Below are 22,062 nucleotides of genomic sequence, written 5' to 3' on the forward strand. Positions count from 1 at the left end.
GGGTCAGTCTCCCTATACCATCACCGTCTGTGGGAAAAGTAGACCTCAAACTACAGCCTCCCTTTACTGTAAAGGTGGACCTCAAGCTACAGCCTCGCTATACTGTCACAGTAACTGAGAAACGTAGATGTCAAGTAGTAAATTTAAAATGAATCAGAGAACAGTTTTCTTCACTCAACGTGTAATTAAACTCTGGAATTCGTTGCCAGAGAATGTGGTAAGGGCGGTTAGCTTAGAGGGGTTTAAAAAAGGTTTGGATGGCTTCCTAAAGGAAAAGTCCATAGACTTGGGGGAAAATCCACTGCTTATTTCTGGGATAAGCAGCATAAAATGTTTTGTACCTTTTTGGGATCTTGCCGAGTACTTGTAGCCTGGATTGGCCACTGTTGGAAGCAGGATGCTGGGCTTGATGGACCTTTGGCCTGTCCCAGTATGGCAATACTTATGTACATAGGAATCTGTTATCACCATTTCTATTTTTAAGTGCTCCCGCTTGAGCTTCTAAAAATTCCTGATGGGATCTGCTGTTCTTCCAGCAAGATCCCTTCCCCAAAAACTTAGCCTGTGAGCCCACTAGGAACAGAAAAAGTACCTGTATGTAATACGTAAACCGCTTTTACTGTACCACAGAAAGGCGCTATATCTAGAATCAAAATATTTTCTGATTTTTCTCTCCCCTCTGGTGACTGGTAGCATTAAGGACATTATTCTGGCTTTCCCTTTAAAACTCTGTTTTGTGTTCCCCTCTCTCTTCATTGGTGCATTTATCGACTAGATGTATTTTCTTGATGATTTAAAATGCATAAATATAAAGATTTAAGAAATAAATAGTGTGGGAGGAAAGAAGCCTGTGGAGCTTTTCTGGGGCATGTGTGGGAACCTCCCCCCCGCCCCCTCCCAGCTTCATTTCCTCTCTGAAATAATAAGTACATAAGTAATGCCACACTGGGAGAAGACCAAGGGTCCATCGAGCCCAGCATCCTGTCCACGACAGCGGCCAATCCAGGCCAAGGGCACCTGGCGAGCTTCCCAAACGTACAAACATTCTATACAATCAAGCCATTGTGACATCACTAATGAGGTTGGCTCTTATTGGTGGAATGAGCCACTATGACATCACAATAGGTTAAATCACTGCTCTATGTAATAAAAGTGAGCCAAGTAGAGGACATAAGTACATAAGTAATGCCACACTGGGAAAAGACCAAGGGTCCATCGAGCCCAGCATCTTGTCCACGACAGCGGCCAATCCAGGCCAAGGGCACCTGGCAAGCTTCCCAAACGTACAAACATTCTATACATGTTATTCCTGGAATTGTGGATTTTTCCCAAGTCCATTTAGTAGCGGTTTATGGACTTGTCCTTTAGGAAACCGTCTAACCCCTTTTAAAACTCTGCCAAGCTAACCGCCTTCACTATGTTCTCCGGCAACGAATTCCAGAGTTTAATTACGCGTTGGGTGAATCTCCGATTTGTTTTACATTTACTACACTGTAGTTTCATTGCATGCCCCCTAGTAATTTTGGAAAGTGTGAACAGACGTGCCAGCCCTATGCTCACAAAAAGACTCGGAGACATTACCTTGAAAATTCCAGCAATGGAGAGAGTGAGGCTCGAGGTCTTCGAGACCAGAAGGAACTCCGAGAATCCAAGCCCAAATGCCAGAAACCCACCTAGAGAAAGAGTTCCAAGCAAAGAAAGAAGCAGGTCCAGGTTGCTGTACCTGAACAACTTCTCCGAAGTGGCGACATGTAAACCTGCATGTGATGAGAACAGAGAGAAGGGGCTGAAGCCAAGGCATTGGGGGAGACATTTAAGAAATAAAGCAGTCTTGGTGCCTTTAACACTGTAACCAGGTACCTTTCTTGTACAGCCACGGATAGAACAATCTGCTCCAGCCACAGGCTCCCGGTACAGTGAAGAAACAGATGTCCACCAATAACTTCAATCTTAAGGACTTTTATTCAATGCAGGTTTCTAGTACACAGTTCCAACAACAGCATTCACCTTCAATCTTAAGCACATATAAGCCACCTGAAAGTGTGTGGCCAATAGTCCCCTTTAAGCAGCAGGCTATCGGCACATACCAGGATTCAATACAGGCTTACAGTCAGCTCCAGTCTGGGCTCTTTATCCAGTGCACAATAAACAGTAGTTCAATTCCCAAGACAAACAGTTCTTTCAGTTCATCATCAGTCACCAAGCAGCAGTCTCTACCTTCTAGCCTCTTTACCTTCAGGAGAGTTCAATACTTTAGGGACTCCCTCTACCCAAGGAATTTCAGCCTGCTTCAGTACTTTAGGGACCTCCCTGCCCAAGGGTTTTCAGCCTGCAACTGCTTCTCTCCTTCTGCTTCTCTCTCCTGAACTGACCTGCTGGGACTACTTCCCACCTGCCTAATCAATCCCTGGCTTCATTTACCACCACCAATCATTCTCCTTCCATTAGCTTCCCCACACCCATACCAGCTGAGTTGAGCATTAGACTAATGAGACCAATGATGAGCTCCTGCACACAGGGTTTCCTAACTCTCTTCCGCCTAGTGGCAGCCACTCTACACAACCTGCCAGCTTACACCCATGTCTTCCCCGATTGCAGCTAGGAGTCCAGTCCGGGTTCTTCATCTCCCCCTCTGGCTCCTTGCCTGCAATGTCTTCTGGGACTTGTATTTCAGACTGAAACTGCCTTAACCCAACTATCCTGGATGTGACTTATCACAACAAGCAGGACCGTGAAAATGAAGCTGGGAAGGGTTTGCATATATTCCACACTTTAGAACTCCCAAAACAAGTCGGTCTGCCAAAATATATTAATCTTTTGAACGCCTGCTTATGGCAGCTGTGTCTCACTGTGTGCTGTGCAGAGTTCTCTCACCTAGGAAAGATTTTTCTTGCTGTACTGGAGACCAAAACCACGACGAGATATAAAAAAAAAGGTTATGGATAAGTGAAAGTAAAACCTGGGACCAGACAGGCTCTGCAGTACTGTATCTGAAACGGGCAGACTACACCAGGCCTGGGATCTTTAGGGCTGGTAATTTTCTGCATTTTTAATTAACAGAGGGTCAAAGGAGATGAGGCCTCTGCTGTCTGAAACCCTAAATGCTACCATTTCTTGCTTTTCTTTGACCTGGCACCTTGCAGCAAAAATCTCACTCCAGCAGGACCCCACATACAGATCCCGAGACAACTGAGTGAGAGATTTCAGCAGGAGGCCACTAATGTCCCCCTGGTCCCTCTATTCCAGAGCTGTGTAAATACCTTCAATGGTAAGAAACAAAGGGAAGAGTCCAAGGAACATGAGAGGCTGGAAATGGTACATGGCATCAATTGGGTTCTGAAGACCTGAAAGAAATCCAGAAGAGTATGAGGAGGAAGCCCTTTAACACTGTGGGAATAAGTGTACAGTCTCGTTATGACTCGGGGAAATAGGATACTTGAGAGTCACGACCAAGGGGCATGGGACTCTTGAAACCTAAAAATCAGAGTCACTTGCAGATAGGATCCTTAAAGAAAAACACCCACCTCTTTTCTCCAACCCTAACCCCTCTTCCAAACACACACTTACCCAGCTCTGCCTTCTGAAGGAGGATCTGGGTGAGGGTCCAGCGGATGCCACCGAGAAAGGAAGCTGCGAGCACTAGGAGAAAACCCTCCACGTTGAACTGTGTAGACTCGTAGGTAAACATGAAAAGCCCGCCAGCAATGAGCAAAACCACCAGGATCAGCACCGCCCTCTGTTGTGAGAGGGAGAGAGAGAAACGGTAGAGCATGTCAGAAGATTCAAAAGATTATTGCTGAAAGACCGCTAACTGTATGAGAAAGCAGAATGCTACCGAACCACCTGCCTCAGATAAACAACAGAGGAATGTTTCCTGCAGTCGTTCTCAGCAGTGGGTCAAGCCATGTCATGGAAGGGGGGACACAGCCCTCCTGCAGTTGCCTGGGGTGGGGTACCTTTGGGTTACATGCTCAGCCAGAAGTAGCATTTTATAAAAATGTGACTGGAGGAGTGGCCTAGTGGTTAGGGTGGTGGACTTTGGTCCTGGGGAACTGAGTTCAATTCCCACTTCAGGCACAGGCAGCTCCTTGTGACTCTGGGCAAGTCACTTAACCCTCCATTGCCCCATGTAAGCTGCATTGAGCCTGCCATGAGTGGGAAAGCGCAGGGTACAAATGTAACAAAAGTAAAATAGATACTATTGGAGATTCTACATGGAATGTTGCTATTCCACTAGCAACATTCCATGTAGAAGGCTGCGCAGGCTTCTGTTTCTGTGAGTCTGACGTCCTGCACATATGTGCAGGATGTCAGACACACAGAAGCAGAAGCCTGCGCGGCCACATTGGTGATCTGCAAGGGCCAACTTCTACATGGAATGTTGCTAGTGGAATAGCAACACTCCATGTAGAATCTCAAATAGTAGCAACAGTGGAGGAGTGGCCTAGTGGTTAGGGTGGTGGACTTTGGTCCTGAGGAACTGAGTTCAATTCCCACCTCAGGCACAGGCAGCTCCTTGTGACTCTGGGCAAGTCACTTAACCCTCCATTGCCCCATGTAAGCTGCATTGAGCCTGCCATGAGTGGGAAAGCGCAGGGTACAAATGTAACAAAAGTAAAATAGATACTATTGGAGATTCTACATGGAATGTTGCTATTCCACTAGCAACATTCCATGTAGAAGGCTGCGCAGGCTTCTGTTTCTGTGAGTCTGACGTCCTGCACATATGTGCAGGATGTCAGACACACAGAAGCAGAAGCCTGCGCGGCCACATTGGTGATCTGCAAGGGCCAACTTCTACATGGAATGTTGCTAGTGGAATAGCAACACTCCATGTAGAATCTCAAATAGTAGCAACAGTGGAGGAGTGGCCTAGTGGTTAGGGTGGTGGACTTTGGTCCTGAGGAACTGAGTTCAATTCCCACCTCAGGCACAGGCAGCTCCCCGTGACTCTGGGCAAGTCACTTAACTCTCCATTGCCCCAGGTACAAATAAGTACCTGTATACAATATGTAAGCTGCATTGAGCCTGCCATGAGTGGGAAAGCGCAGGGTACAAATGTAACAACAACAAAAAATATTCACAGCCAGGTCATGTGTGGACCCCAGAACTGAGTATCAGGGACTAAAGGGTGCTGTGTTGGACCTGCATAGCTTTTTTTTTTTTTCTAATTTCTCCTCCCCTCCACAAGCAGCCCGCCTGCTTCCCTTCCCCCTCCTCCAAAAGCAAGCGCCCTCTCCCCTGGAACATCTCCCCAACCCCCAATCCCCCCAGGTCTAGATAGGCTCCCTCCTGGGTCTACCTGTATCCTTGGTGGTCCAGTAGGGGTGATGGGGGCAGGAGCAAAGTCCACTCACTCCTGCCCCTTGTGGTTGACTTCAGAAAATGGCTGCCTCGATCCCTCGCGGTAACAGTTACAACATCCATTTTCTGAGGGCAGCAACAAGACGCAGGAGCCTCCCCTGCCCACTTAAATCGCTTCACATATAAATAAAATTTTTTCACTAGTTGTTTAAATTTCTTCCGTTACATTAGATTTTATTTATTTATTTATTTATCTAGCTAACATATGCATATCCCACATTACTACTACTACTACTATTATAAATCATTTCTATAGCGCTACCAGTCGTACGCAGCGCTTCACAATTGAACATGAAGAAAAGACGGTCCCTGCTCAAAAGAGCTTACAATCTAAATCAGGACAGACAGACAGGACAAATAAGGGATAAGGGTAGGACAGACAGATAGGACACATAGGGAAAGGGACTATTGAAGAGAGGAAGACATGATAAAGATTACGAGCAAGTGACAAGTTAGGAGTCAAAAGCAGCATCAAACAGGTAGGCCTTTAGCCCAGATTTGAAGGCGGCCAGGGATGGAGCTTGACGTAACAGCTCAGGAAGTCTATTCCAGGCATAAGGTGCGGCGAGATAAAAGGAACGGAGTCTGGAGGAGAAGGGTACAATTAGGAGAGATTTGCCTAGATTTCCCACATGATCCTAATGTACTCGGCAGCTCACAAATAACTATTCATGACAGCAGAGCTGTGGGCTACATATATTTTTGTACATTTTTTACTTTCCTCTAGCCTATACATGTTTTTCCTAATTAAGTATTGTGGCCACTGCCACAATAACTCCAATTCGATACTTAAGCTCTTCTCGTACACTAAACTGAGACTCTGGCCACCTGTGCCATTTCAGGATCAGAGGGGACCTCCCTGGACTACCTAGGGCTCCTGTCAGACAGGAACAGGCCCCATCCATAACGTTTCAGGTGGAATATCAAAAGCAGAATTCCCAAAAGAGAAAAGGACTCACCAGTTCCTCCAACTTAAATAGCAGCGAAAAGAACAAGATAAAGAGGACACACGTGGACTTGGTCATGGTGTAGCTGAGAAACAAGAAGAGAAAGAGAGGACAAGAAAGACATTTCAACAACACAACTTTCAAAAGTCAACAAAAGCATGGACTATATATGATGTACTGGTCAGCGGTGAAAAATAAGCCATATGCCCTATATGACTGACCAAGGACACCCTCAGTGAACTCCGCTTTTACAAAAAAAACATCTACGACCACTACCTGCACTTCCAGTTTGTAAGATGGAACGTTTATGCATTTGGAAGTCAATTTTCAAAGGTTTTGGCTGCCTACCTTAGGAATTCAGAATCCTCAATAGGTTACCATATTTTGTCCCCCAAAAAGGAGAACACATGCCCCGCCCCACCACACACCCCACCCCCTTTCACACCCCACCCCTTTCACGCCCTCGTTCCATCCCATCACATTTTCCCCTCCCCCATCACATACCCCATCACCCCCACTCCCCGTCACCCCCTCCCCTTACCTTACTACTGCCCTGGTGGTCTAGTGACCTCTTCGGGGCAGGAAAGAGCCCCCTCTTTCCTGCCCGGAGCGCTGCCCTGCATACATCCTTCCTGTTGGTGATCTCGGCGCCTATTCAAAATGGCTGCCGAGAGTTGAAGTGACCTCGCGAGATCACCAACAGGAAGGATGCATGCAGGGCAGCGCTCCGGGCAGGAAAGAGGGGGCTCTTTCCTGCCTCAAAGGCGGAAGAGGTCACTAGACCACCAGGGCAGTAGTAAGGGGAGGAGAGGCTAGCAATCTGCCCATTTGCCCGGATTTCTGGACAAACGTGCAGATTGGCAAAACCCACCCGGTTGCCCGGACATGTCCCGGTAAATCCGGACATATGGTAACCCTACTCAGTCAATCTCTATGAAGAAAGACAAGGACTCAGCCTCCAAATTTAGAAGCCTACATGGGTGGAGTTAGTGCAGAGGAGGGAAAAAAAAGTCATTTCCATTGCTAAATCTAGGGAAATGAATTGCAGGTCTACATTTTAGGCGCTGAAATGTTTTTGAAAATTGACTCCTTAAATCTTAGCTGTCAAAGTCTTGTCAAAATCTCTCTCTTTTTTTTCACTCCCACTGGTGTGTCAACCATTCTACAAGCTTAATGTCACCTATAAGACAATAAAACCTTTTCTTCCTACTCCTATACAATATCTATAATGTGAATATTATGAACAATCAGCAAGCAGTAAGAATGAGCCCATGGCACTGCACTGGTCACCATCCTCTCCTCAGAGTAAGCTCTGTGTTGCCTTTGATTCGCTCAGTTTTCAAACCAGTTCACCACCACAGGAATCGCTCCCAGGTTTGTCACCTTGCTTATAAGCCTCATGTCTATACTCTGATATTTTAAAGACAACTATGTTGAGTTGTAAAGTGTTGGGAATTATGGTATTCATAAGGGGTGTCTGTTCGGTGTGGGGGGGGGGGGGGTGGAGGGGAAGAAATCAAAAACTACTTAGTGATACTAGATCAATGGTTGGTATTATTGCTTTTGTATTCTCATTGAAAGGTCGTTATAATTTTGTCTTTGCCAATAAAAATGACTTAAACATAAGCCTCATGTCAACAACCTTACTGAAATGAATGAACTCTTTCCCCTGTTCTAATTGCTCAGTCACCCAATCCAAATGTCAACTGGATTTATCTGGCCTTGCTGTCATTTTTAGGCCTACTTCTGGATAGTCCACCTTTATCCCCTTTATTACTTATCACAAAAATCGAGCCAGCTCTGCCTGTAGGAGGGAGGAAACTACCAGACAAGAATGCCACTGTCACTCACAGGGAGACGGTGATGTACAGGAAACTCCAGTTTGATAGTCCAATGTCCAGTGCAGTCGCCAAAGCTAAAACGCAAAAAAAAAAAAAGTAGGATAATTGAGATTTAAAGAAATATTAATAAAACTCAAAGAAGAGAGATCTAGTGCTGTACAGTCATATACATAAGTACATAAGTATTGCCATACTGGGACAGACCAAAGGTCCATCAAGCCCAGCATCCTGTTTCCAACAGTGGCCAATCCAGGTCACAAGTACCTGGCAGAAACCTAAATAGTAGCAACATTCTATGTAGAACCCCAAAGAGTAGCAAGATTCTAGAATTCTAAAGAATAACAAGATTCCATGCAGAATTTCAAAGTGTAGCAACATTCCATGTAGAACCCCAAAGAGTACCAAGATTCCATTCAGAATCCCAAGTACATAAGTGTTGCCATACTGGGACAGACCAAAGGTCCATCAAGCCCAGCATCCTGTTTCCAATAGTGGCCAATCCAGATCACAAATACCTAGCAAGATCCCAAAAAAGTACAAAACATTTATGTTGCTTATCCCAGCAGATCAGTATAATATCCAAAAAGACTTTATTAAGGATACCGTGTATGAAACAAATGCCCGACACAGGCCGTGTTTCGCCCAACAATAGGGCTGCGTCGGGCATTTGTTTCATACACGGTATCCTCAATAAAGTCTTTTTGGATATTATACTGATCTGCTGGTTTGTTTTCCACGTTGGATTTTGCCTTGTTGCTTTCTGGGACCCTCAATGTTGCTTATCCCAGAAATAAGCAGTGGGTTTTCCCCAAGTCTATTTTAATAATGGTCTATGGACTTTTCCTTTAGGAAGCTGTCCAAACCTTTTTTAAACCCTGCTAAGCTAACCGCCTTTACCACATTCTCTGGCAACAAATTCCAGAGTTTAATGTGAAAGAAGTAAAAGTCTCCCATTAATCCATGAACTGGACAGTTTTGCTGTCAGGATTCAGATTCACAGCAGGCCTAGCTTGTCTGTTCTTTCTCATTTCCAAATGTAATATTGCACAGCTACAACTAAGCTCTCAGGGTAGGCAAGCATGTTTGTTCCACTACTCTCACCTTGATACCACGTTTCCTGGCTATTTATCCACTGCTGGCTATGCCTCATGCTTGCATTTCAGTCTTTTCTGACTCCTGGCCCACTTCCCCTCTCACCCCATCCCTATTTACAGACTTCTAATACTTGAACCCTGGTTTTACCATTATTATTATTTAATCTCCTATAGCTTTCAGACTTGAAGGCAGCATAAATGAGGTGTGTATATACGAGTACAGTAGATAAAACAGACAACCGGTACCATCCATGGATCTAGTCCAGTGATTCCCAAACCTGTCCTGGGGGAGCCCCAGCCAGTCAGGTTTCAGCATATCCACAATGAATATTCATGAGATAGAAAGCAGTGTATGCAAATCAATGTGTAAATCCTGAAAACCTGACTGGCTGGGGCTCCTCCAGGACTGCTTTGGGCATCCCTGATCTGATCATTTGGGTCAAAGGAGGGAACATACACATCTTTTTATCTGATTTCAACTGCAAAGTCTGGGTGACTCGTGTACCCTAGTTCTCATCATTTTTCTCATCAGCATGTTTCCTTCGGGTATTTATGTATTTGTGACTTTTATATTCCACATTATCCCAAACAAGTTTGAGTTCAATGTGGCTTACAATAAACAGTATTGGAAACATAGCAAAGAATAATGCATAAGAAAGTAATTTGCTGTAAGAATCCAATTTTACAATACAATATCATAAATGTACTGGGATAGCTATGGATGTTTAACATTTAGAAAACTTATTATGAATGAGAAATTGTACATGAAGCAAAGAGAAAGTTAATAGTAAATAGAGTAATAACCAATTCAGGTAATAATTAGTTGTTTCAGATATGGTTGTTCTTTGTGAGGGTCTGTTTGAATAAGAACAATTTGAGGATTTTGCGGAATCTAGTATACTCCTGTAAAGTTTTTTTATTTTGGGTGGTAAGGAGTTCCACCATTTGGTTCCCAGGTAGATCACTTTTTTGCAATTTGGGAGGTGCAGTCTGAGATAGTTCCTTGCCTCATATTTTGTTTCTTTGAGGTAAGTTTATTAATGGAACCATATAGACAGGAGCTGTGCCATTTAGGATTTGAAAGATAAAGGTACATAATTTGAAGGTGATTCTCGCTTTTTTTATTTCATTTGTACCCCGCGCTTTCCCACTCATGGCAGGCTCAATGCGGCTTACATGGGGCAATGGAGGGTTAAGTGACTTGCCCAGAGTCACAAGGAGCTGCCTGTGCCTGAAGTGGGAATCCAACTCAGTTCCTCAGTTCCCCAGGACCAAAGTCCACCACCCTAACCACTAGGCCACTCCTCCACTGTTGCTACTATTTGAGATTCTACATGGAATGTTGCTAGTCCACTAGCAACATTCCATGTAGAAGTCGGCCCTTGCGGATCACCAACGTGGCCGCGCAGGCTTCTGTTTCTGCGAGTCTGACGTCCTGCACATACATGCAGGACGTCAGACTCACAGAAACAGAAGCCTGCGCAGCCTTCTACATGGAATGTTGCTAGTGGAATAGCAACATTCCATGTAGAATCTCCAATAGTAGCAACATTCCACGTAGAATCTCCAATAGTATCTATTTTATTTTTGTTACATTTGTACCCCGTGCTTTCCCACTCATGGCAGGCTCAATGTGACTTACATGGGGCAATGGAGGGTTAAGTGACTTGCCCAAAATCACAAGGAGCTGCCCGTGCCGGGAATCAAACTCAGTTCCTCAGTTCCAAAGTCCACCACCCTAACCACTAGGCCACTCCTCCACTGTTGCTACTATTTGAGATTCTACATGGAATGTTGCTATTCCACTAGCAACATTCCATGTAGACGTCGGCCCTTGCGGATCACCAGCGTGGCCGCGCAGGCTTCTGCTTCTGCGAGTCTGACGTCCTGCACGTACATGCAGGATGTCAGACTCACAGAAACAGAAGCCTGCGCAGCCTTCTACATGGAATGTTGCTAGTGGAATAGCTCTCTTCACAAATCCAAAGATAAGAACTATGTGTGTGTGCAAACAGCTTGTCTAAAAAATGATAGTATTATATATTTAGTTTGTAGTTTTTTTATGTATATATATATATATTTTTTTTTTAGGAGCCCTCGGAAGAAACCACTTTAAGGCAACTTCATAGTTTTATGCCTAGTGGCATAGTCTCTCTTCATTGGGTCATCCTTTTATATGACTATTTATAAATGCTGTTGCAAACACTCACTACAAGGTGCTCAAATATATACGTGCTCTAATGAAAAATAGATGAAATGAAGAACTTATCTTAAATGCCCCTTCGTATTTCTTACTGTTGGAGTCCACTTAGGCTTCCCCTAAATTGTGCAACAGCATTTATAAATAGTCATATAAAAGGATGACCCAATGAAGAGAGACTATGCTACTAGGCATAAAACTATGAAGTTGCCTTAAAGTGGTTTCTTCCGAGGGCTCCTAAAAAAAAATATATATATATATATATACATAAAAAAACTACAAACTAAATATATAATACTATCATTTTTTAGACAAGCTGTTTGCACACACACATAGTTCTTATCTTTGGATTTGTGAAGAGCGTGATTATATTTACCAAAGATTTTGTGGTGTGGAGATTTAAGTGGTTTCAGCTAGTGGAATAGCAACATTCCATGTAGAATCTCCAATAGTAGCAACATTCCATGTAGAATCTCCAATAGTATCTATTTTATTTTTGTTACATTTGTACCCCGCCCTTTCCCCACTCATGGCAGGCTCAATGCGGCTTACATGGGGCAATGGAGGGTTAAGTGACTTGCCCAGAGTCACAAGGAGCTGCCTGTGCCTGAAGTGGGAATTGAACTCAGTTCCCCAGGACCAAAGTCCACCACCCTAACCACTAGGCATGGGAAGCCAGTGTAATTTGATTAATAAAGGGTAATATTTACTGTTATAACCTCGCCCTCTTTCAAGCTCACTCACGCAGTACAGTTAAATGTACACTTTACACATGAAAGATTAATCTAGCTCCTTTCCTAAAGCAGAACTGAACTTACCGGTTGGAGCTACTCTTTTGAGGTATTCGGTCCACGACAGAACAACCCTTGACCTCTTGGTGCAACACTGCATTATTATTCTGCTTACCGCAGACATGACAAAGATCATTGCCATGTGCACCAGGGTCATGAAGAGAGGAAAATGAAAATTCTGTGAGTAAGGAATAAAAGGAGAACAAAGCTGGCTGTTAACTCAGAAACATGCAATAGGCCACTGCAGCCTTTCCCTCTGCTGCTTCCCCCCAACCCTCCCCCCATTCCAAACACAAAGAACTAGAGATTAGCACCGAAGTGCACCCAGAAAACTGGCAGATTAGATCAGCAAGGAGAATGACACGGGGACAAAAGTTTGGCCCCGTCCCTGTAGGTTCTGTCTCCGTCCCCACCCCGTCCCTACAGGTTCTGTCTCCGTCCCCACCCCGTTCCTGCAGGTTCTGTCCCTGTTCCATCCCCATGGGCTCTATCCTCATCTGCAGAAGCCTGAAACATTTATGATTTTATATTTAAATCTTTTTATTAAAGTATGCTATGCAACTGTTTATAAATCGCAAACAGAAAATAATAATAAAAACGAGCAACTTGTCTTCTTAGAAGATGTGCTGGTAGCAGGAATGTACATAAGTACATAAGTAATGCCATACTGGGAAAAGACCAAGGGTCCATCGAGCCCAGCATCCTGTCCACGACAGCGGCCAATCCAGGCCAAGGGCACCTGGTGAGCTTCCCAAACGTACAAACATTCTATACATGTTATTCCTGGGATTTTGGATTTTTCCAAGTCCTTTTAGTAGCGGTTTATGGACTTGTCCTTTAGGAAACCGTCCAACCCCTTTTTAAACTCTGCTAAGCTAACCGCCTTCACCACATTTTCCGGCAATGAATTCCAGAGTTTAATTACACGTTGGGTGAAGAAACATTTTCTCCGATTTGTTTTAAATTTACTACACTGTAGTTTAATCGCATGCCCCCTAGTCCTAGTATTTTTGGAAAGCGTGAACAGACGCTTCACATCCACCTGTTCCACTCCACTCATTATTTTATATACCTCTATCATGTCTCCCCTCAGCCGTCTCTTCTCCAAGCTGAATAGCCCTAGCCTCCTTAGTCTTTCTTCATAGGGAAGTCGTCCCATCCCCGCTATCATTTTAGTCGCCCTTCGCTGCACCTTTTCCAATTGTACAGGATCCCCCATGCAAATTCTGCTAGTTGTGGCCAGCATGTTTGCTTGTTTTTCCAAATAAAAATCAAAATATGGTCGTCTGCATCACTCAAACATAAACAGTCCAGTTCATTAACAGGTTTCAAAGTAGAAAATGAAACGGGGACAAAGTTTGTCACCGTCCCTGTGAGATCTGTCCCCGTCCCCATGTCATTCTCCAGTGCAGACTATTAGTAAGGCATATTAGCTATACTTTCTGGGGACCCCAGACTAAAACCACAGAGGTCAATTCAGGTCAGCGTCAAGGTACTGGAAAAAGGTCAGAAAAATGGGAAATACAGCAGGTTAGGATTCAAGGCACATTAGCAGAATTTTATGAGGTCTGCTCTACTGAAACTTCAGGGGAAAATGCTAAACGTAGTTCAACACCTGTGGAAAACTCATAGGGCACCAGCTCACTGCAGTACCTCTGCTCTTTTGCTTTTGCTGGCAAGCAGCCTATGAAACCTGCTTACAAGTTCACATCCTGGCTACTCCCTGCATCTCCTACTGTTGTGTTTCTTTTTAATTTATGTTTTCTATACTTTATAAACCAAGAAAACACTTGTATAGCAAAGTCATCAAAGAAATACGGCTAGTATTAGAAACAGTAAAAAGAAATATCTATATAAATAATTCTCACCTCCAACGTTCAGTGAAGCACTGAATCTACTGTTCCTAGGGTAGGCTGTCAGGACCACTCACCCTCCTAGGCTGTCACCACCACTCACCCTCACTCAGTAGACACGCCCTCAGCCACGCCCCTTCCGGACATAATTCGCAACCCCAACGTTCTAATGAAGCAACATTTTCCGACTCCAACTTCCGTCATGGTGTAGATCGCAGTGGAACCATGACTGTCCGCCCCGCCCTCGCGTACAACGTCATGACGTCGAGGGCGGAGCCACGGAGGACCAATCAAACAGCACCCACAATGCTACGCTACCGAACGACACACACCAATACCTTACACATGCACGAAGCACCGATCGAGGACCTCCAATAATGCAAGGATACGGGACCACACGCTGTCGGTATGTCACTCACCCAACCCCCCCCCCCCCCCGAAAATCGCTAAAACAACAAAACCTCACTAGCGCCCATTTCATTGCTCTCCGAAATGGGCCACATTTACTAGTATATATATATTTCCTTCATTCTAGAAACTTGCATGCACAATTTGACACACAGAGTGGCATTTTTCAAAGAATGCCCAAGTTAAAAAAAAAACAAGGTCCAGCTGGAATGTCTCTGTGGCCAGTCTACTAAGAATGATGGCCTCCTTGTGACTCTGGGCAAGTCACTTAACCCTCCATTGCCCTAGGTACAAATAAGTACCTGTATTTACCCATGTAAACCACTCTGAATGTAGTTGCAAAAACCACAGAAAGGCGGTATATCAAGTCCCTTTCCCTTTCCAGACATCCCAATGGCTGGTTTTTGGGCATTTTTGTCTTGGACATATTTTTTCCAAAAATGGTCCCAAAAGAAAAACACTAAGCACAAAGCGTCTAGAAAAAGGCGATTTTCAAACCAAAAAGTTACACATTTTCAGGTTAATAAATGGCTATGTTCACTACTCGATGTTTGGACATTTTTAGCAAAACGTTCAAATTCCGACAAACTTTTGATGGAAAATGCCCCTCCATGCGTGCAAAGTTGCATGAGCAACTTATAGGATAGTGCAGTTATGCATGTAACTTATTAAATTAGCTGCTAATTGGTGTTAAAAACTAATAAGTGACTAATCGGCACTAAAATTTGCAGCTGTGCTTGTAACTGCCCCTAGCTGGTGCACTGGGAAGAGTGTGGGCGGGGTTGGGGGTGTGCCTTGCACTTACATGTACAGGTTCTAGAATACTATCAGTTATGTGTCTAATTGACAGCAGTTATGCACGAGAATTTAAACCAGTCCCTGAGCTAGCCTAAGTTCTTGAGTCTAAAGTTAGGTGCATAACTGCGGACTTACACTGTATTCTATAACATCAATTACACATTAAATACTATATAGTATGTGTCATCCCTGCATCTAACTTTAAGCAACCTATTGAGAATTATACCCTGGATAAATAAATGACTAAAATTTACAAAATATGATGAGATCCAAGACCAAAATCCAAGGGGGAAAAGGGTAATAAGCAGCAAGACCATCAGTCCTAGAGATACAACCTTCCAAGTGTTCTTCAACCATAATTTCTGGAGAAGGTGTCCTAATGCCCCCTTTCCAAATACCCTTGCTGGAAACAAAAGCTGACAATTGAGCTGGATGAAAAAAAACACATACTATAACTTCTCCTAATCGATAATTGTAAGCCACACTGAAACAAAACGTGTTTTTGGATAACTGGAATATAACAATGAATAAATAAAAACTTAACTTTTGTCCTCTGTTATTAAGTGATTTATTCTCATCTCTCCAACAGCTCACTGCAGGGTCCTTTAACAAGGGCACTCTAAAAAATGGCTTGCGGTAGTGTAGGTGCGGGTTTTGGGAGTGCCAATCCATTTTTCAGCATGCCTATTGTACAGCCTCCCCCCCCCCCCCCCCAAAAGGCCTTTTTTTTGCCGAAAATGGATGTGCGGCAAAATCAAAATTGCCATGCATCCATTGGATCTGAGACCTTACCACCAGCCATTGACCTAGCGGGAAAGAATCCGGGCGGTAATGACCTACGCGTGTCCGAAACTTTTAAAAAAAATTTCGTACACGCGCCAAAAATGAAATTATCACAAGAGCCTCGTGGTACTTGGGCGCTAACTCCATTTTGGACGCACGTAGACGCTTCCACGGCTTAGTAAAAGGGCCCCTGTATCCCTAGGTTTATCAGACCAGCTTAATCAGTTCCAATTTTAAGCTCTTATCCCACTACCTACAAGGACTTCGAGTCCTGGGGTGCTTCCCAGACATTTATCGAGTGTGACCCCCTCAAAACACCTGAAAATTCAGCTGACCTCAGATGATGACCAGAATAACACAATAGATCTCAATTTTAAGAACAGCCTCTAACAAACTGCAGGCACTATCCTAGTGAGAGGTATAGCTTCCTCCCATTTTGTCTTTTATGTTAGTTACAACATGTTTTGTTTTATAGGTCCTACTGGCCTAACTAGAAGTTTCCAAGTTTTGTTACCCCATCTATACAATTGATCGATTGCATCCCTAACTGTTGAATTGTACCTATCTTAATGACATCCTCCACTTTCTTACCCCTCCCCTTCTCTGTAATTACTTACTGATCACTCCTACTTCCATGTACTTGATTATGTCAAATTAACTATGCCTTTTCAGCCCTTTACTGTTGTAAGCCACATTGGGCCTGCCCGCGGGTGGGAAAATGTGGGATATAAATGCTATAAATAAATAAATATTTTTGTAGACGTATATTATGTTCCGCTCTGTGTGTCAGTAAAGTATTAAGTTGTCTCTTGTCCTCCTCCAATTAAGCCTTACCTCAGAAGATAACTGAGAGATATGTAGAGCCCTAAGTCTTTGCAGCTCTTTAGAAAGTGAGGGCAAGTCCCCTTCTTGCTTATATAACAGGACCCTTATCCTTCACAAAATGAGTCAGCTTATAACATTGACACTGCTTTTAAAAAATATAAATGGAAATTTTCGTCCAAATAGACACTAAATTGAAAATATTTATTAAGGGAAAGCGGGCAAGTGAGGGGGACCCAGATTGTCCTAGATTTGTTGCCAGACAAGACCGGATGATGCAAGACAATGAGAATCAATCAAGGTGTCATTGCAGCATGCGTAAGATTATTTGCTCTACCAGCTTCTGGGACAGGTGTGAGCCCAGAAGGAGCCTATCAGCAAAGCACAGGTCAGCACCGTATCTCAGATTAGCTTTATCATCACCCAGTAAACCAACTTGCTTGGATATGATGGCAGCACGCAGGGTTTTTGAAAAGTGTTAGCTTTAGTTTTGACTGGGGTTATGAAAAATCCCACCACTTCTGTTAATAATAAAGCTGCAGCCATGTTCTCTTCATGTCCACCCATGTGACGAAAATGACAAGCCGCTGCATGCTTCACACACAACTGGAACCTGGTGAGCCTGCTCTAGTGACACGTGCACATCCAGTAACCTTATCACTTGCTACTTTCTTCTTGTTTTTACAGTACCTGCTGCTTATAATATAGGTAACCCGCTTTGGTTGTACCCACAAGAAAGGCGGAATATCAAATCTATATGACCCTGTATTACTTCTAGTGCCACGTTATTATTTTTTTTTTTCTAATTACTGATTTATTTTCATTCTGTTTTACATTTTTCTTTCCTTGATCGGATTTTTCTTGGCTCGCTTCCGATTGTATTCTTATGGCTAACTACGGTTGCACCTTTTCTACCAACCCATTACGAAACAAGCAAACACACAGCTGAAAAAGCACACTGACACCTTCGCACAGGCCTACCCTCAGCAGCCTTTTATTGTAGAAGGTGATGCCAATGGAGAAGATGTAGAAGAAAACGACCAATCCCAGCGTCAGGATTCCCTTCCATAGGAAGGCCAAGCAGACGTTTCCTTTCCCCATTAGTTGGTACCACAGCGCTGGCTCCGCCTCCTCGCTTTGATTGGCAGCCTCACATCCTCTCCGGGCTCATCAGCAAAGTCCCGAAAAGGGAGACAGCGGGCGCTCCACGGACTCTGAACCCGGTAAGCAATGCACGGATTGTAGCCTCAAGGTCTCAGCCCGCAGAAGACACGAAGGCTAAAGGCGAGACCACTGGGGTAACCCAGCATCTGCGGCCGCAGCGCTACTAGAAAAAGCAACCGCACGCAGCCCAGATCAAACTCCTCCGACCACAGCAGCACTTCTGCTCTGCTGCTCCTCCCATTGCGCACTATGAAGAGGGGAGTGGTGGTGGCACGCTATAGCAAAGACTAGAGAGACTCGGTATTCTTCTTCTCAGGTCTAGGAGCAAAAAAAAAAAAAACCAACAACACAGGATACAGAATAGCCAGCGCTTGGCTGAGTTATTGTGACGTCACAATCTAATTTGTGCTTCCTATTGTTGCGCTTATTAAAGCCTATTTAGATCTGCATTGTTGTCGCGCACCCGGTCCTCAGCTGCTGGGGGACCATTAGAAAACATGAGGCGGCAAACTGGTTATAGAAATCAGGGCGCCTTAAACTAGGTAGTATGAGCTGCACCCCCCACTATTCCTGAGTGAAATAAAACTGTTCAACGAAACCCTAATCAAAGACCCATTAGGAAAAGATACTGATTAACAGTTGTGTAGTATGTAGTTAGGTGGCTTTGCTGTTTATAATTACATCCAACAGTTCTTGAGCGTTTTAGGAGTTGGTGCACTACCGTTGCGGTACGTTAAAAAAAAAAAAAGGATAGGGTGGCTTATTATTGTCAAAATTTAAATAATCTTTGATTTTTAATTCTCAACTTTGCTTGTTCTTCATCTTCTCTTAGTTCTCTATCTGTCTCATTCCTCCCTTTTCTGTTACTCTGCATGCAGCATCTGGCTTTATGGGAGTTTCATTTTGATTTTCATCTACATGGTTCCTGTTTCCACTGTATGTGGTCACCTATTCCAGATGTGGTGAAGGTTCTGTGTCCTGGGTATGTGACAGAGGTCAAGTATTCAGTTACCATGATGAAGTTTCTATATACCAATCTGTAGTAACCTAGCTTTTTCAGTTTTCCTAATAGGTGTATTGATGTTCTAGGGCCCACTACAATATTTATAATGCAGCCTTTTCCTAGGTAGGGTCCGTAGGTAGTGTTAATTTGGGAAGTTAGTGCTGGCATTGTAGATATGCTGTAGGTCCCGAGTGACTTTTTTTTGTACAGTTCTGCATTACTTTTTACAATATGCCAGGTACTGAGAGGGCTCACGTTGCTATTACTGAGATAATAGAATCAGAATTTTTTTTTTTTTTTTTTGGGGGGGGGGGGTAGGGTTGTTTTCTGGGGAAATGTCCTAGGAAGCTGCAGAATGTGTGTTTGGATTTAATACCACATGAGGGAGCATATGTAAGGTGACTGCAGCTCAACCAATGCTGAAGACTTTACACTTTGCCCCTTAATTATGGTCTTCCCCAGCGCTTTCAGTTCGGATGACGTTCCCTCTAATACCAATCGCACCCTTCTTGTTCAGAAAGGTGCCGATTCTGTGCTGAATTCAAAGACTTTATTCCGCCAGATAACAAAATATCTGTAGCTGTTTAGTAACTACCATCCAACTTTAGCAACACTGACCATAAAAATATCTAAGGTGAGAGTACATGGTTTACTGACCTTTGGAGCCCTCAACCAAGTAGAGGCCGCAGACAATCTGGGGGGGGGGGGGATAGTTTCCAGCCGCCACCATGGGACTAACCACCTCCACTTCTCTGACCACCAGCAGAGGAGATGTTACTTGGGCGGAAACCTCCTCACTCTGGCTCTGCTGGACTCGTGTCGGAGGTGTCTCATTCCCTGAAACCGTTAAAACCAAATCTGAGGCACCAGGATCAGGCTCTTCAGCTCCCTCAATGCACCAGAACATGGCTGACTTATCACACGGTGCATTCTCACGCAGAGTAGAATCCCATGCCTTCACGAAGCCATCCGGTTGTTCGGGTGGGAATAGAGGGAAAGGGAAATGGGACTTGATATACTGCCTTTCTGTGGTTTTTGCAACTACATTCAAAGCGGTTTACATATAGTCAGGTACTTATTTTGTACCAGGGGCAACGGAGTGTTAAGTGACTTGCCCAGAGTCACAAGGAGCTGCAGTGGGAATTGAATTCAGTTCCCCAGGATCAAAGTCCACTGCATTAACCACTAGGCTACTCCTCCACTCATTCCACCAATAAGAGCCAACCTCGTCAGTGATGTCACAATGGCTTGATTGCCCAATCCTTGGCTCACTTCTGATATTATGATGTCATAAGAGAAAGGGGGAAAGGGAAATGGGAATTGGTATACCGCCTTTCTGAGGTTTTTGCAACTACATTCAAAGCAGTTTACATATATTCAGGTACTTATTTTGTACCAGGGGCAACGGAGTGTTAAGTGACTTGCCCAGAGTCACAAGGAGCTGCAGTGGGAATTGAATTCAGTTCCCCAGGATCAAAGTCCACTGCATTAACCACTAGACTACTCCTCCACTCATTCCACCAATAAGAGCCAACCTCGTCAGTGATGTCACAATGGCTTGATTGCCCAATACTTGGCTCACTTCTGATATTATGATGTCATAAGGGAAAGGGGGAAATGGAAATGGGACTTGGTATACCGCCTTTCTGAGGTTTTTGCAACTACATTCAAAGCAGTTTACATATATTCAGGTACTTATTTTGTACCAGGGACAATGGAGGGTTAAGTGACTTGCCCAGAGTCACAAGGAGCTGCAGTGGGAATCAAACTTAGTTCCCCAGGATCAAAGTCCGCTGCACTAACCACTAGGCTACTCCTCCACTAGCAACATTCCATGTAGAATCTCAAATAGTAGCAACCACTAGGCTACTCTTCCACTCCTTGGTATTCCGGAATCTTGCTATTCTTTGGGGTTCTACATGGAATGTTGCTACTCTTTGAGATTGTGCATGGAATCTTGTTAATGGCACTTGATATACTGCCTTTCTGAGATTTTGCAACTACATTCAAAGCGGTTTACATATATTCAGGTACTTATTTTGTACCAGGGGCAACGGAGGGTTAGGTGACTTGCCCAGAGTCACAAGGAGCTGCAGTGGGAATTGAACCCAGTTCCCCAGGATCAAAGTCCGCTGCACTAACCACTAGGCTACTCCTCCCCTCCATGACTTCATGCCCAGACTAGTGAATCTGTCCAGTAGCAGGCCCTCCACCCCTACCTCCAGTTGTAGCAACAGCAAATTTGACTATGGTCTGTTGTCCCAGGGGGGATCAGTGGGGGCTCGAGGGATAAACCCTCACCTTTCCGCTTGACCAGAGACACAGTAGAAAATCTATCATTGGATAAAGTATAAGGAAAAACATCAGGAGAGCTTGTAATTCACATGCATAGTCAGGATGCCATGTTGCTCCACTCCCGCCCCCTAAATATTGTAGAACAATTCTAATATCTTTCTCATTTTTACATGGATGCATAATAATGCAACAGCCCAGAACACTCACAAGAGGGATACCCCTGCCGCAGTGTAGAAACAGATATCACATACTTAAGAGAATGATGACTATTTATTTCACACAAACAGCTGCAGCCAGGAAAAGAGCATCTGGTTTCATATTACAGTCATGGAGATGCACTGTTAAAATGGTCATATCACACAATACTTATTTTCACCAAATCTTCATACGAGATCTTGTACATTTTATTTAATCTGTGCTGGTGGGGGTGGGGGGCTGGTGCCTCTTGCTTTGTAAGAGCATCACTAGGTATGTTTGAGGAGAGGATTATGAGATTCTAATGCTTTTGCTTCTAAACACACATGGTACTGTGCAATGGTGATAAGTCCCTGCTTCAAAGAGCTTACAGTTTAAGCGAGTACCTGAGGCAACGTGAGATTAAGCTGCTCATTTTCAAAGCACAGACTTACAAAGTTACGTGGAGAGGCATTTTCGAAAGGACGTCTTAAGTCCGACTCTGGACGTCAAAATGTCCAGAAT

General features: G+C 44.1%; 1 protein-coding gene across 2 annotated transcripts in view; it reads right to left on the minus strand.

The window, feature by feature from the left end:
- Positions 1–18,479, minus strand: part of SLC35C2 (solute carrier family 35 member C2) — a 28,447-nt gene extending 9,968 nt beyond the window's left edge. Inside the window, exons 1-7 of one of the 2 annotated variants that reach the window (XM_030211448.1) lie at positions 17,883–18,477; positions 12,265–12,415; positions 8,163–8,226; positions 6,324–6,396; positions 3,568–3,736; positions 3,261–3,344; positions 1,582–1,757 (exon numbers count right to left, since the gene is read on the minus strand). In XM_030211448.1, the coding sequence (XP_030067308.1) occupies positions 1,582–1,757; positions 3,261–3,344; positions 3,568–3,736; positions 6,324–6,396; positions 8,163–8,226; positions 12,265–12,415; positions 17,883–18,002 (837 nt within the window). In that variant the 5' untranslated portion in view covers positions 18,003–18,477. Of the gene's footprint in view, positions 1–1,581; positions 1,758–3,260; positions 3,345–3,567; positions 3,737–6,323; positions 6,397–8,162; positions 8,227–12,264; positions 12,416–17,882 lie in introns of both variants that reach the window. The other variant, XM_030211449.1, reaches the window with a different exon arrangement.
- Between the last annotated feature and the right edge of the window lie 3,583 nt (positions 18,480–22,062).

The sequence above is a fragment of the Microcaecilia unicolor genome, chromosome 8, assembly GCF_901765095.1.
Source record: "Microcaecilia unicolor chromosome 8, aMicUni1.1, whole genome shotgun sequence".
NCBI lineage: Eukaryota > Metazoa > Chordata > Amphibia > Gymnophiona > Siphonopidae > Microcaecilia > Microcaecilia unicolor.